The sequence below is a fragment of the Lepidochelys kempii genome, chromosome 9 (genome assembly GCF_965140265.1).
Source record: "Lepidochelys kempii isolate rLepKem1 chromosome 9, rLepKem1.hap2, whole genome shotgun sequence".
In the NCBI taxonomy this organism is placed as follows: Eukaryota; Metazoa; Chordata; order Testudines; family Cheloniidae; genus Lepidochelys; species Lepidochelys kempii.
Window position 1 is genome coordinate 24,081,998 of NC_133264.1, and position 17,075 is coordinate 24,099,072.

At 42.0% G+C, this 17,075-nt stretch overlaps 1 protein-coding gene across 13 annotated transcripts in view; it reads left to right on the plus strand.

Annotated features, from left to right (window-relative positions):
- VEPH1 (ventricular zone expressed PH domain containing 1) overlaps nt 1-17,075 on the plus strand; it is a 186,993-nt gene that overhangs the window by 99,446 nt on the left and 70,472 nt on the right. For 11 of the 13 annotated variants that reach the window (XR_012160753.1, XR_012160752.1, XM_073359569.1 and 8 more), the window contains 2 exons: nt 6,636-6,775; nt 16,000-16,134. Coding sequence is in view for 10 of the 13 variants with exons in the window: in XM_073359569.1 (XP_073215670.1) it covers nt 6,636-6,775; nt 16,000-16,134 (275 nt within the window). In the remaining 3 variants the exon portion in view is untranslated. Of the gene's footprint in view, nt 1-6,635; nt 6,776-15,999; nt 16,135-17,075 lie in introns of those variants that run through there. The other 2 variants (XM_073359579.1, XM_073359578.1) reach the window with 2 other exon arrangements.

A 17,075-nucleotide genomic window follows, 5' to 3' on the forward strand; every position in this document is an offset into this window, starting at 1 on the left:
TAAGAACTGAGCAAACAGTATTCACCTCCACCTCCATGGGCAGGGCAGGGGCAGCCCTTCATCTTCTCCACAGATTCTTTTCCAGTCCCAGCACTGGAATAGAGGCTGAATCTTCTGCACACTCACTGCACATGTGTTTGTAGGAACCTCATAGTGATAGACATCCATCCATCCCCTGACTCCCTCTCTTACCTCCTACATGTTGGACTATGCAGTTCTGCCATGAAGACAACTTCTACCATGAGCATGGAATATGGAATATTCCTGCTTCCTGCTCCCACTGCCCCTCACAGCACAATCACTGTGATTCCTCTGTTTTGTGCGCATGATATCCTTGGATGCACTTACTGTAAATGAATACAGAACAGTACCCTAACACAGAACAGCACTTACTGTAAATGAATACAGAACAGAAACACATTTCTCCCAAAGCTTCAGTTCACCTACTTTATATTGGTGATGAAAGAAGCTTTTGCTCAGGTGTGTATGTATCTTATTAAAATGGGAATGCAAAACTTTGTCACTGTGCTATGCATATCTGCAACTGATTTATTTTAGACCCTTCTACATTATTTTGTAAGCATTACCTGCTGCCTAACCTAATAGGTACATTTAGAGTAAAATATCCTATTAAGCAGAGCAGAGCCTACCCTCAGTTGCTACATGTACACAGATGCAAATACACTGACTTGATCTGGATGATCATGACTAAACTTAAATTGAAGAGCTGTGAGTGAGAGCAGATTTTGGTCAAACATATCTCCGCAGTAATGCCACTGACGTCGGTAGGAATTACACCCTAGATACCTTTGATTAATTGTGCTTTTCAAAGCATCACCATGATAGGACTGGGGTAAGTGTTCTATATAGTATATGTACAGCTCAGTTGGGAAGTCACAGAATTCCTTAACAACTAATCTTTTTCAGAAGCATAGCCAAATATGGAAGTCATAAGCAATCTGATAGCTACATAGGTCTAAAACTAATAGAGGACAGAGCTGAAGTTGCAGCAAACTCCAGATCCTGAGATGACGAAACCTTATGAATATGTGGGACATTAGACATCTGGATAATGAGAAAGTCCTGGTCTCTGAATCTGGAAATTTTAACCCAAATTTGTTCATCTGTATTCATTGTGTACAGGTGCTTTACAAGGAAAAGTGTATTTTGGTAATAAATTGTCTAACATGAATGTCACACAAATACTTATAAACTACATATCTATAATACAGAGGTAAAAAGTAACTATTGTTATGAGATGGAATGGGTTGTCTATTGGTTAGGGCAGGAGTATGAACACACACTGGTTCTGTCCCAGGCTATGCCACTAAGTGTGAGAGTATGGACAAATCCCTTAGCTTTCATCCACTTGTGGAAAGGGCACAGTAACAGTTATCGACCTCACAGGGACACTGTGAGGTTTAAGTAATGTATGTTTGGGAGCCCCAGATAAGAGATTTTAGAAATGCATCATTATATTAAAAATATGCAGCTATATGATGTGTTACAATAGGAAATAGCAATTAATGACATCTATTTGATGCACTACTGCTGGTAGTAGATGAGAAGGAAAATCCTTGTGTGGGGTAATGTAACTGTTCCTAAAAATGTTTCAATAAGCTTCTTAAATATGAAAATGTAGCATGTAAGAATCAGTATTGAAGTAGCTGGGTGTTTGAAAAAATGCCTGCTATGGGTAGCGTGGCAATTTGCAGGAATATATTGTGCCAAAAAGGGTAATCTACTAAATAGTATTAATGAATTATGCTATACTACTGAGTGTGATGCTCCACAGGTTCTCTCAACTGACACTCATGTTAGATTTTGTATTAAAATGTAACTATTCACACTAAAACCTGTAATACTAATAACACCATTGGAAATAGGTTAAAGCTCTAATCTACCAAAGCATGTGCTTAAGCATGTGCATAACTGCACACATGTGAGTGGTCCCAGTGACTTAAATGGGATTATGCATATGCTTACACACTTTGCTGGGTCAAGGCCTAAATGCATGGTCCTAACAGTAAAATGTGCCAATGGACAAAGGTATAGAAAGGCTCTATGCTCCTCCTTCTGTTGCAGTGAAGCTTGGGGAGTTTAGAAAGGTTGTGTCTTTTCCTAAAGTCAGTCACTAAGGACGATATTCCCCTGGGTGCAAAGGACTTGGCAAAACTGCCATATGATTTCAGAGAGGCTGCACATGAAGCCCACTGGGTGAGCAGTTATACAGAAGTATCTGCACACCCCTGCTCACCCCCCAAAAAGGTTTCTGAACTGGCCCTGCTAAAGCTGGCACAAGAAGGTCACTTGAGCATGCCAGGAATAGCATGTTTGCATATATATGGAGCCATTGGCCCCATTAACCAGCAAGGAGGGCTGTCTGCTATTCTACCCTATGGATAGCAGCCGTGAGGAAAGTGGCACAGCAGTCACATGCATGCACACACAAATACTCAGGCCTTATGAAGACAGAGTGGATGTCATCTATCTTTCTCATGGAGGAAAACTGATACAAGGCCCTCTAGGCCTGATTCTCCACTGCCTTGCACCCTGTAAAGTCATCTGCACTTGTGCTAGGTGCATATCAAATGCTACCATCATTGTAAATGAGTGGAGGAGTCTGATTTGATTGTACTTTACGCTCAGTCTGCACAGACATAACTAACCAAGGTGCAGTGCCATGGAGAATTAGACCTTCTAAGACCTACTCTATTAAAAATGTCTTTGTTTGAATACTGCTTAAACTTAGAGAGAGGGTCCATATAGGTGGGATTTAAATTGTGCAAAACCAAAATCATCCCTCGTTTTGCCAATCTTTACTCAATTATATCATTAGCATCAATGGGCATTGCATACACAGAATGATTGCTGGATGGGTCCACTGACTGAACAATAAATATCAGGGCCAGATTCCCCGTTACATTATGGCTCCTTTGTGATACTCCAGTGTTAAGGGGCCATAAGGCTTTTAGATCTGGCCTCTGGGAATTCCACCAACACAGGGGAAATCTCCAGGTGGTGTAGAGTCATTCCCCCTTTTGCCATCTCCAGAGCAGGGGCATGAGAGGTTATAGATGGGGAGGATCAGAGGAGTAGAATGAGCATGCTTGATCTGGCTATTCCCAGCTGCTGAAATGGCCTCTTGGGATGATAGGCAACTGGGCATAAGTTAGAGCAACATCAGAGTTGCTCTTATTTATGCTGCGGGCCTGGCTGGCCCCGCCAGCCATTCTATCAATGGGTGAAGTGCAAAGATGATGGAAAGTCACAGTTGTGGGCTGCATTTTTGCATTGAGCTTAGCACAGCCAGGAAAGAGAATTAGGGCCTCCAAGTCAACATTTTGCAAAAATGGAAACAAGCAACTAAAGGGCTGTCTGTGCTGCCATTCCAGTTAAACTGAGCTTAAATATGATTGGAATCATGCTATAATATGTGGTGCATACAGCCTTCTGTATTAAGAATGTCACACTGCGGGTGCTTTCAGGTTGCATGTCACCTCCATGGTTTGTTCAGAGAGAACTAATATGAATGTGGTTGAGAAAAATAAACAAAGCTAATACTGGTTTCAACAGAAAAACATGAGTGAGCGATTGAGGGTCTGTGGGGAAAAATAGAAACAGCCTCTCTGTTTTGATTGTACTTAACCTTGCAACCACACAATCAAGCTGTGACCTTTGGAGAGAGTCTGTCTGTTCCAATGAGGCGATCTAATCTCCATTCCAAGTGTTGGTTTGATGTTTTTACACCTATGAATGTATAGATGTTTCTGCAAACTTCCATGTCATTTAATTTATTAACCTTTAAATGCAAAACCACCCCCAAAACTAAAACTTTCCATTATTTTTTCTATGAAAATATTTGTATTTGCACTAGTGTCAGTGATGTCTGGAGGTCAGAACAATGGACTGCCTCTGCCACTGTCTTACAGCAAGTCTCGCTGTAAAATGATAGGTTTCAGAGTGGTAGCTGTGTTAGTCTGCATCAGCAAAAAAACCAGACAAACGAGAAGTACTTGTGGCACCTTAGACTAACACATTTATTTGGGCATAAGCTTTCATGGGCTAAAACCCACTTCATCCGATGCATGCAGTGGAAAATACAGTAGGAAGAGATATATACACAGATAACATGAAAAAATGGGTGTTGCCATACCAACTCTAATGAGACTAATCAATTAAGGTGGGCTATTATCAGCAGGAAGAAAAAAACCCTTTTGTTGTGATGATCAGGATGGTCCATTTCAAATTGTTGACAAGAAGGTGTGACTAACAGTAGGGAGAAAATATTAGCATGGGGAAATAGTTTTTACTTTGTGTAATGACTCACCCACTCCCAGTCTTTATTCAAGCCTAATTTAATGGTGTCCAGTTTGCAAATTAACTCCAGTTCTGCAGTTTCTCGTTGGAGTCTTTTTTGAAGTTTTTTGTTGTTGGAGAATTGCAACTTTTAGGTCTGAAATTGAGTTACCAGGGAGGTTGAAGTGTTCTCTGACTGGTTTTTGAATGTTATAATTCTTGACATCTGATTTGTGTCCATTTATTCTTTTGCATAGAGATTGTCCGGTTTGGCCAATGTACATGGCAGAGGGGCTTTGCTGGCACATGGCATATATCACATTGGTAGATGTGCAGGTGAACACGCCTCTGATAGTGTAGCTGATGTGGTTAGGTCCTATGATGGTGTCCCCTGAATAGATATGTGGACAGAGTTGGCACCGGTGTTTGTTGCAAGGATAGGGTTCTGGGTTAGTGTTTTTGTTGTCTGGTGTGTGGTTGCTGGTGAGTATTTGCTTCAGATTGGGGGGCTGGCTGTAAGCGAGGACTGGCCTGTCTCCCAAGATCTGTGAGAGAGGGATCGTCTGAGAGATTGGAGGAAATGCAGTTGTATCTTAAAGCTTGGCTGTAGACAATGGATCGTGTGATGTGGTCTGGATCAGACACAAATCAGATGTCAAACTATAACATTCAAAAATCCGTCAGAGAACACTTCAACCTCCCTGGTAACTCAATTTCAGACCTAAAAGTTGCAATTCTCCAACAACAAAAAATTTCAAAAACAGGCTCCAACAAGAAACTGCAGAACTGGAGTTAATTTGCAAACTGGACACCATTAAATTAGGCTTGAATAAAGACTGGGAGTGGGTGAGTCATTGCACAAAATAAAAACTATTTCCCCATGCTAATGTTTCCCCCCAACTGTTTCTCATACCTTCTTGTCAACTGTTTGAAATGGGCCAACCTGATTATCACTACAAAAGGTTTTTTTTCTCCTGCTGATATTAGCCCACCTTACTTAATTGGTCTCGTTACAGTTGTTATGGCAACACCCATTTTTTCATGTTCTCTGTGTGTGTATATACATCTTCCTACTGTATTTTCCACTGCATGCATCTGATGAAGTGGGTTTTAGCCCACGAAAGCTTATGCCCAAATAAATGTGTTAGTCTCTAAGGTGCCACAAGTACTCCTTAGGTGTGGTGTTTTTTGTTGTTTGTTTGGTTTGTTGGTAAAATGATGGTAACAATAATTCCCTACCTCACTTGGGTGTTGTCACTCTTACATCGTGAATATTTGCAAAGTGCTTTGAGATCCTGGGTTGGAAGGTGATATTTAAGAGCAATGTATTATGAAGATTATTTTATATACTTGATGAGAAGTGACATTTATGGACCCCAAAGTCATTTAAACTGATGACAGACTCAGAATGCCAAATTGCTCATTGAACCCTGAATAATACTGCTCTTATTGTAACTTTTAGGATGACTGTATTAAGTACTGCTGAATAATAAATGTGTGGCATGCATACTGGTATTTGTAAATATATTTAACTTTTTTTTCTGGCTTTTAGTCAATCTAGTCAGTGACAGAGTAGGTTGAGTAACACTGCTCTAGCCAATGACCAATGGCTCAGCTTTGGTTTTTGAAGGGCGAAGTCCTGAAATTCATTATTTTGCACATAAGCCCTATTGAAAGCAGTTTTTGCCTGAGTAAGGCCTGGGTGAGAACTGCATAAACATGGGCCAAAAGTGAAGTCTCACTTGGTTGCTACCTAACATGGGATGCTCTTTCAACCAACTCTTTTTTAAATAAGAATGAGTTGTGAACAGTTTTAATGTGTCTGTTTTAATAAGCAAGACTGAGAGTGTAAAATACAAGCTTCAGTGCATTCTTTAACAAAAAGGAAGTGATACATACTAAAGGCCTAATTCTGCCCTGTGAAGTCAGCAATAAATGGCTACATAATGTGCAAAACAGTGGAGTTTTGTATGTGCAGTGGGTGAAATGTAGTCCTGTGCACAGGATCAGTACAGGGCCTATGCACCACTCATTATGGCTTATATTCAGTTTAAGTGATATATTGCCTGTGTGCTGGCCCTCTCAGCAGGGCTGAATTTCACCCATTTTGAGTTTTACAGACAGCTAATGATACCGACTAAATTAATATCTACTCTTATCTGCATAAACATTGAAATGTGAGAGAGTGAAAAATGAAGACATAATTGGTATATTTCAGATATGAAAATAGTCGTTTCCTATAGCCAGAATCATTGCATTTTTAAGTGTAAAGTAATATCAGGTAGTTAGATCTCTTTTAAATAGTTAATGTTAATATTGTGTATATTTGTTTCTAGATACTGTTAGAAGTTGTGTAGCAAAGCTGTTCTTCAGCTGCCCCCTGAAGGGTCATTACTGCCTATACAGTAAATCCAGTTTTACACTCATCAGCCGGCAGCCTCAGCTATGGATCCATATCATGTTTCTCTTTCAGCAGGTGTGTGCAATACATATAAGTAGTGGCACCTCAATAAACTGTACATGAAAAAAATGTTTTAACGGTAACCCATTTTGATATGTTTATCATCTCCATCAATGTTACTGTATGTGTGTATCCTTTGAATTTCCCCTTCTGATTTCTCAGAAGTGGACAGAGTTAGTTATAAGCTCTTTATTCTCCAGTGCTTTGCAGTAGAGTGGCATAATGTATGACAGAGTATGTGATTTCTCTTAAATATAACAAATTTAAGATGCCCATATGAAATTAAGAAATCTGAAGTACAAACATTGGACCAAAACTGGTCATCCTTTTTCAGGCAAAACTCCCATTAAAGTCAAGACCCCATTCTGCTTCCGTAGAAATGAATAGGCAAACTTCAGCTGATTTCTGTGGAAGTGGAGTCTGGTCTTTAGACTTCAGTAGGCCTTGGTGGTGCTCAGCACCCCTTACTCAAAACTCCCAGAGAGCAAAATCCTGAGTAAGGTCATCAGGATTTGATCAGTGTTGTTCAACTATTGATTAAGATTCTTTTGATGGTTATATTAAATATATTTCCAAAGAAAGACCATTAATTGATCATGCTTATCTGGAATATATATATTGCGGTATATTGAATAATATAAAGGAAAAACAAATCTGCATTCCCAGTTCAAGATGAATCATGATGGTTTTTCTTGTGTTCATAATAAAAAAAAAATCAACTTCTCAAACTATATATAGTAGTTTAAAGATGCAGTATGCCCAATGTTATTGCAATCTTAGTAATTAGAGATGGAAAAGACCTATTAGATCATTGGGTCAATCTAGCCGCAAGTACAAGGCATAGTGACATAGAGGATACATCAGATATAAAACTAATGCTACCCTTGATCTTGGCTAAATGTTTACCATGTGAATATTCAAACAAATGTAGTACTGTAAATTATGTTCCTAATGGACATTTGGTTGATTTAACAAATCAACATACTCCTACATGTTGTATGATGTCCTAGAAATAAGTACACACAAGATCAGAAAAATGCAAATGAGAAGTAAGAACCATTTTGATTCAACTCTTTCATTTCAAGTAGATATACCAGCAAGCAGATTACTGTACTTCCAGTGAGCTGAGCCCTCCCTGCCATCTCCAGTCTAATTTCAGCACTGCCAGCAGCTGGTTCTGGAGCTGAGCACATTCATCTTGAACCTGACCCTGAAAAGTGATCTTTGCTGTGGCAGCCAGCAGGTCATTAGGGCCTAATGGGGTAAACCCACCACTGTCACAGCTGTGTAGTTTAGCAGGGTATGACAAAGTACAATACCACTCACTGCCACTAGGATTTGGAGCTGCTTCAGCCCCTAAAGGGTAGAGCTGGATGCCACTGAGGAATTACCACCCTGCAGGACATAGACCACAGGTGGCTGAGGGAGGAGGCACAGAGCAAGGAACACAGATTTCTTCAGTTTTGCACAGCAGAGTACATGACTGTTCGCACATGCTTCCTTCAGCACATGGGTTCAATAGTAGGGTGGAAGCTATAGAGTGGGGATAGAGGATTTGTTATGTGCAGCTATTTCAAATCACAATCATATTCCTTCTGCCTCTGTTCCTGCTTTTCCACACCTAGAGGATGCTGGCGGGAGGGTGTGGATGGGTGGGTGTTCTGATTTGGTGGGGATGTGGGGAGGGGAGGGTGTGAGCCAGGTGATGCTGGTTGTTCGGTAGGAGGGGGAAGAATTCTTGGCTGGATTGCGGCTTAAGTGCTCACCCTGCAAAGATCTGAGAGCAACTAAGCCACTGAGCAAGAGGCAAGCTGTTATCTGCCCCAGCTAGACTATGTAGAGCCCAGGAGGAGAAAAGAAGAAATGTGATCTGCTGGTTTTTAAGGGTGTGGTCCCTTCCTGGAAGTAGGGAAGGGAAAGAGACATTAGCATTTGAGGGGCAGAGAGAATTCAGGGAAAGAGAGAAGGTAAAAGGGGAGAAGGAGGACAAAGAAATAAGAAAAGACAAAACAAGTTAAAAATAAAGAGAGGTAAACAAGAAGCTGAAAGATTGAATTTGAAAAGAGAATTTTTTTAAGGAAAAAGTAAAGGTGAAAGTGGCCGCAGGGAGAAATAACCTGCATGACAGAAAAATGAGAGCAAGGGAAACAGCTGATGGAAAAGATGTATTAAAATGCATGAGAATGAGCAGAGAAGGAAGAGCAGAAACAAGGGAGACGTATACTAGGAGAGTAAACAGTCTGTTTCTTTATGAACTTATATATAATCTGATGCCAAAAACATACCATCTTGCTGGATGTTAACAAAATGATTTCAGTCCTTCTCTCTTTCTCTCTGTTGTATATTTTGAATCAATTGTAGTGATGCTTTCATCTTTGATTCCACCTTTATTTCCTCCTGCTTAATGTTTTCCTCATATTTTTTCTTTTTAAAAATCTCTTTAACCCTTTTACCAAGATTACATTGCACTTTGGCATGACCCTTTCAGTCTTTTATAGAGCTGGGACAATAAGCTTTGCAATATTTCCTATCTCAACAGATTTCCCATCCCTCTTCCCCCACCCCCACTGCTTCTGTCTGCATTCTGTTCCTCATCTCTCTCTCTCCTCTCCTCCTATTTTTTTTTTAAATACCTCCTCATCCCCCTTGGGAGCCTCACCTCATTTAGAACTCCTGGACCATGACTGCTCCAGTTACACTTTGGCTTTAATGTGTTTTTTCACATTTCTGTCTTGGGTAATTGCATTTGTTAAATTAAAAGTGCTGTTGCCAAGCTGACACCCTTAAATTTTGGCTCATCTTAACCATAGCAGCTCATATATTGATGCTGTTCCTTATATGTTTATTTTTTAAAAAAATCTGGAATATACCCCATCTATACTATGCTAGAAACTCACAAGACTACATTCTTCCATCTATGCACAGGAAGTCCCATGTGCAACCCACTATGTACCCAGAAGAGAATAGATCCCTGAATGTATAGGGCTCATCATGAGTCATCTTTCACACCCATTCTGGGGAGAGAGGGGCATAAAGCACTCCCCTCCGTGGGCATCTCCATCTGGTCTGTGAGCATGTGTAAGAGCAGCTGCTGCAGGGGAAGCTGCTCACCCTCCCATGCAGGCACACAGGTAGTGAGCAGACAGGATTGCAACAATAAGTGGAGTCACAGAATCATAGAATATCAGGGTTGGAAGGGACCTCAGGAGGTCATCTAGTCCAACCCCCTGCTCAAAGCAGGACCAATCCCCAACTAAATCATCCCAGCCAGGGCTTTGTCAAGCCTGACCTTAAAAACTTCTAAGGAAGGAGATTCTACCACCTCCCTAGGTAATGCATTCCAGTGTTTCACCACCCTCTTAGTGAAGTTTTTCCTAATATCCAACCTAAACCTCCCCCACTGCAACTTGAGACCATTACTCCTTGTCCTGTCCTCTTCTACCACTGAGAATAGTCTAGAACCATCCTCTCTGGAACCACCTCTCAGGTAGTTGAAAGCAGCTATCAAATCTCCTTTCATTCTTCTCTTCTGCAGACTAAACAATCCCAGTTCCCTCAGCCTCTCCTCATAAGTCATGTGTTCTAGACCCCTAATCATTTTTGTTGCCCTTCGCTGGACTCTCTCCAATTTATCCACATCCTTCTTGTAATGTGGGGCCAAAACTGGACACAGTACTCCAGATGAGGCCTCACCAATGTCGAATAGAGGGGAACGATCACGTCCCTCGATCTGCTCGCTATGCCCCTACTTATACATCCCAAAATGCCATTGGCCTTCTTGGCAACAAGGGCACACTGCTGACTAATATCCAGCTTCTCGTCCATTGTCACACCTAGGTCCTTTTCTGCTGAACTGCTGCCTAGCCATTCGGTCCCTAGTCTGTAGCTGTGCACAGGACCCTGCACTTATCCTTATTGAACCTCATCAGATTTCTTTTGGCCCAATCCTCCAATTTGTCTAGGTCCCTCTGTATCCTATCCCTGCCCTCCAGCGTATCAACCACTCCTCCCAGTTTAGTATCATCCACAAATTTGCTGAGAGTGCAATCCACACCATCCTCCAGATCATTTATGAAGATATTGAACAAAACTGGCCCCAGGACCGACCCCTGGGGCACTCCACTTGACACTGGCCACCAACTAGACATGGAGCCATTGATCACTACCCGTTAAGCCCGACAATCTAGCCAACTTTCTACCCACCTTATAGTGCATTCATCCAGCCCATACTTCTTTAACTTGCTGACAAGAATACTGTGGGAGACCGTATCAAAAGCTTTGCTAAAGTCAAGAAACAATACATCCACTGCTTTCCCTTCATCCACAGAACCAGTAATCTCATCATAGAAGGCGATTAGATTAGTCAGGCATGACCTTCCCTTGGTGAATCCATGCTGACTGTTCCTGATCACTTTCCTCTCATGTAAGTGCTTCAGGATTGATTCCTTGAGGACCTGCTCCATGATTTTTGCGGGGACTGAGGTGAGGCTGACTGGCCTGTAGTTCCCAGGATCCTCCTTCTTCCCTTTTTTAAAGATTGGCACTACATTAGCCTTTTTCCAGTCATCTGGGACTTCCCCCATTTGCCACGAGTTTTCAAATATAATGGCCAATGGCTCTGCAATCACAGCCGCCAATTCCTTTAGCATTCTCGGATGCAACTTGTCCGGCCCCATGGATTTGTGCACGTCCAGCTTTTCTAAATAGTCCCTAACCACCTCTTTCTCCACAGAGGGCTGGCCATCTACTCCCCATGTTGTGATGCCCAGCGCAGCAGTCTGGGAGCTGTCCTTGTTAGTGAAGACAGAGGCAAAAAAAGCATTGAGCACATTAGCTTTTTCCACATCCTCTGTCACTAGGTTGCCTCCCTCATTCAGTAAGGGGCCCGCACTTTCCTTGGCTTTCTTCTTGTTGCCAGCATACCTGAAGAAACCCTTCTTGTTACTCTTGACATCTCTTGCTAGCTGCAGCTCCAGGTGCGATTTGGCCCTCCTGATTTCATTCCTACATGCCCAAGTAATATTTTTATACTCTTCCCTGGTCATATGTCCAACCTTCCACTTCTTGTGAGCTTCTTTTTTATGTTTAAGATCCGCTAGGATTTCACCGTTAAGCGAAGCTGGTCGCCTGCCATATTCACTATTTTTTCGACTCATCGGGATGGTTTGTCCCTGTAACCTCAACAGGGATTCCTTGAAATACAGCCAGCTCTCCTGGACTCCTTTCCCCTTCATGTTAGTCCCCCAGGGGATCCTACCCATCCATTCCCTGAGGGAGTCAAAGTCTGCTTTCCTGAAGTCCAGGGTCTGTATCCTGCTGCTTACCTGTCTTCCCTGTGTCAGGATCCTGAACTCAACCAACTCATGGTCACTGCCTCCCAGATTCCCGTCCACTTTTGCTTCCCCCACTAATTCTTCCCTGTTTGTGAGCAGCAGGTCAAGAAAAGCTCCCCCCCAGTTGGCTCCTCTAGCACTTGCACCAGGAAATTGTCCCCTATGCTTTCCAAAAACTTCCTGGATTGTCTATGCACCGCTGTATTGCTCTCCCAGCAGATATCAGGAAGATTAAAGTCACCCATGAGAACCAGGGCGTGCAATCTAGTAGCTTCTGTGAGTTGCCGGAAGAAAGCCTCATCCCCCAGAGTCTTGGCTCTGCCTCTCCAAGGGACTGGCTGGCAGAGCTGAGCCAGGCTAGAAGGGGATGTAAACTCTGCTAGGACCAGAATATTTTCCCTTTTGGAGCAAGGGGGCAGCAGGGACTGATCAGTGACTCCGCATTGGAGCGGGAGGTGTAATTCCCAGTATGAGGAGACATACCTGTGATTGAGCTAGTGTGCTAAAAAGGAGTGTAGCTGTGGCAGCACGAACAGAAGGATGGGCTAGCTGCCCTGAGCATAAACCCATGATCTTGGACAGGATCATACTTGGGGTGGCTAGTCCCTTCTGCTGCTTGCACTACCTGGGCTATGTTTTATTTTTAGCATGCCAGTGCAATTAGAACAAGTATGTCTCCTTGAGATGAAAATGACACCTTTCAGCTCTAGTGTAAACAAACTTAAGAGTCTCATTCTGTCCCTGGTGTGCTCCTGGGGCAATGAAATTCTACGTTGCCCCTTCCTGTGGGCTTGTGGTAACACCATGATCTAGTCCTTATTTCCCTAGGAATTTGTTTTTTTACCATCTTTTATGTCTATGGCTTTGTTTCTATTCTGAATTACTGGTTGATATAGGGGTCCTTGCAGCTTTATTCTTCTATTGCTTTTGAAATAATTGTAGTAAAAATTACTGCTGAACATCTAGAGCCCGATTCTGGTGCCAGTGAGTCCACAGCAATACTCCCATGGGCTTCAGATGTGCAGGATCAAGTCAGTAACATTTGGTTTTGTGTCCTTGCAAATACACTGTACACATAGCAGTGTGTATGCCCTTCTGTGAAAAAATGATGGTTCTTATTATGTTGTATTCACTATTCAACCCCATTGTGCAGTAACATGAAGTTTGATGTATCGTAATTTACACTTTTTTCATTTGTTTGAAACTCTAAAAGCTTTCACATACTGTGTCTATTTAACCATTTTTAAATTAAATACCATGCTACATTCATCCCTGGTGTAACTCCCCTGACGGCAGCGGAATTGTGCAAGGCATGAATTTGGTAGAAAGTATATTTATTATGTGTTAGCATTTACCAAATGTAGTTAAATGACTTTTTTATAGTTATTTTGTCCCAGATCCAAGGAATTCCATGAGTTACCTTATTTTTGTGAATAAATGCAATGTTTTGCCATTTATTATCCTCTTTTTGTTGAGTGCAAAGGAATAATTTTCCTCTCATATCTCCATAACAGATCCTGACTTCTGTCTTCTGTTCTCCCTATAATTGTGAAAGTCTTGGTTAATAATTGTAATATGCTTTGAAATCCTTGGCTGAAAGTTGTGGAACTGCAAATTATTATTATACGTATTTATTATTTCAAGATGGGTGGATTTTATCTTCATAGAAGGAGCAGAATATTTGACTTCAGAGCTGTTTTGTAGATTTGAGAGGAGACTGTTTTTCCAATTAAATGATTATTAAGAACAGAAATGAAGGTAGAATAATGGATGGTCTTGGAGGAAGAAAGCATGGTATTTAAGTAGTACTGAAATTTTCTGAAAATGCAAGACCGTAATGTCCAGCTGAAGAGGAACAAATCTAGGTCAATTTTTCAAGTTTGATTTATTTATTAAGCTTTTTCCTACAGCAAATTTTGCATCAGATGATATAGGTCAACTCTACAGCCTCTGGCTTAATTGGTCTCTTCAGGCTCAAAACTGTATAATAGGCAGTGTTAGTAGTGCCCCCTATTTTTAAGGTTGTCTGATATTTCACATTATAAGACCCTGTTTTCAGTTGCTTGTAACTTTGCCAAACTTTAACTGTTTGGGTTGAAATTTTCCATGCAAAGGTGTCCCATAAGCAGAAATTGTTCTGGAAAATGTAAGCTAAAATGGTTTAGCCATGTCTAAGAATGTGTCTAGGAGAGTATATGTTTTGCCCATATTAAAAAAAAAAAATCAGGGTGACGCTTTTTTTGAATCCCTCTGGTGCCCCTATACTAGACTAGAAATTTGGCAAGGGGTGCCTTTATGTCAGGGACATGCCTTTTGCCACTCCTGTGAAAATATGCCTGAATTTGGCCAAGTTCTAAATCTCTGAAAAATCACAGTTCACGCATGCCCAGTAGAAATATCTTAGATTTTTAGCAGCTAAATTGCCTGAAACTTGCATCCATATTGGGCATGCGTCAGCCCAGAGTTGAGCAGGCTTTCCCTGCAATTGCAGCTCTAGCCTGCTGTGGGTCAGGCTGGGATCAAGCACCAGAACTCAGAGCAGGGAGACTTTTGTCTTTTGGGTGCTCAGTGATACCCCGCCTCCTACCTGCTGGTCCCAGGCAGCATGGAGGAGCAAGCTACATGATTCAAGTGCTGAAGAGACATGAGCCAGACTTGGGGGTTTGTGTGCAGGGGGATTACATTAGAACAAGGAGTCTGTGGAAGGGAAAGTGCAGGACTTGGAGGCTGCTGGGTTTGGGAGGGAAATTGAAACTGGGAGTTGGGGAGGGAGACTTGGACTCGGTGGGCAAGAAGACAGGGATTGGGAGATGGGGCAGACAGAGACTGGCTGGAAAAGGAGATTGAAACTAGCAGGCAAGGACACTGGGCTGGGGAACTAGGGAGGAAATGGGGGGATGGGGTGGGGGGGACTGAGATTGGATGAGGAGATGGGGGAGACTGGGACTGTCGGGGCAAGGAGACTGGAACAATGAGCCCTGGCAGGGAAACTGGGACTGCAAGCCAGTGGGGACAGAGAATGCAGGTGGAGGGGAGGGGTAACTGGAAGCCAGGGGGAGGAAGTGAGACCAATAAGACAAGGAGCCTGGAAGGAGGGAATTGGGACTGGGTGACAAGAAGGCTGAAGACAAGGAGTTGGGAGTGGAGGCGGAGAAATGGGCATGACGGGGCTGTGAGATTGGGATGGGGAATCTGGAGGGGTAAGACTAGGTCTTGCTGAGAAAGGAGACTGGGATAAGAAGTTAATTTTCTCTCTGCACTGGGCTTTCAATGTATGCATCCCAGGTCCTTTGCCAAAAGAGACAGAATACTAGTATATAATGAGTGCTAATACTGCTACTAATAGCTAGTTCACGTATCACTTTTCAACATTAGATCTCCTAGCACTTTACAGAGTTGGTCAGCATCATTAACACCGCTTTACTGAGGCACACAGAGGTGAAGTGACTTGCCCATGGGTCACTTATAGGTTAGTAATAGAGCCAGCAATAGAACCCAGGTCTTCTGAGTCCAGTGCTCTCCCCACTACCAGCACTGCTATATACTCGTGTTTTACATGTGCGCACACAGGGTAGTTGTGGTATGTTATCTGTATATAGTCGTACTAGCTTATATGTAAAATGTAATGAATCAAGTACCTGGGAAATCCAGGTATTGTGCACAGAAATAGTCTCAGAACTAATGGCATATACAGGAATTATTTAGTTTCACAGATTTATATACTTTGCATTGATTCGTATCCATCTTAACTGCACTGAATTGTTTTTAAATGTCAGTGTCAGATATTCTGCTCTTGATATAAGATGTAACAAGGACAGCAATTACTTTGTGTAGTTGTAGCATTCTGAAATAACAATACGATTTTAAGACTCAGATTGAAATTTTCTTTTCAAATATTTTCTCCAGAACTTGTTTCCAGAACCCTTGTCCATACAAAGTAACACTGTGCAAGTCCTTGAAACCCTGTGGGAGAAGACACAGCTGAAGGGAACACATGGTTTTGAAACTGCGATGATTCAATCTACATTTCCACACCAGAAGGTAAACATTTATTCCTTGGGGTGGGGTTGAGGGGGAGGAAGTGATTTTTATACCAACCTTTAGAACCTGTCTACATGGATCTTTGCAATAGATGTGATGGCTCCATCCTGTGTTTAACTACTGGAAAGCAAACCTTTTACACACATGCACATGTGTGCACACACAATATCAGCATCATACATATCTTAGCAATTAAACATGGGGCCCAATCCTGCTTCCAAAGAAGTCGATGGAATTTTTGAGGCTGACTTAAGTCAAAGCAGGATCAAGTCCAGGTGGCATCTGCTCCTTATTTCCAGCTACTGAATCACATTAAAATAAACTAATTTTTTATATTATTTTTCCATGTGAGCAATTGCTGTCTTGCCAAAAATATGCTAAGCATTTGCACTTGGGAGACGAGGTGGCCAATGACACTGAGAACAGGATGGGAAGTGGGTCTGTGGACAACTGGTGGGATTTTCAAGAGTTCCTTAGGAACAGAAGTCCCATTCACTTTCCATCTCTCTATTAAGAGGTGATGTGAATTAGGAAAATGTTTGAGAACTACTGCTTTTATCATTGGTAAATTTACAACCTGTTTCCACCCTCTTTTGCTCTGTGTATGTTTGTGTGTTGAAAGGAAACTGCTTTATACACTGAGTAATTTTTATGTCACTAAATTTCTTTTGCCTTCAGTGCTGTGTAGCTCTGGTTTCTTCTAGGTATTTTCTTCACAGATTACCTTGCCAAGTCCTCTTCAGCCAGTTTATTCATATGGCAGTCTATGGCTTGTTCATGATGGGGGGGCCTCTTACATAAACCACACCCAGCTTGTAAGGGCTTTGACCAGTGCTCAGCAGGAATTTTATTTCTGAGTTCTGTGGTGGATCCATAAATGTCATTTTGTATTTTACTTTGAAATGTCTCCAGGTTTCCCTAAGCCCTCATACATGCTTCAT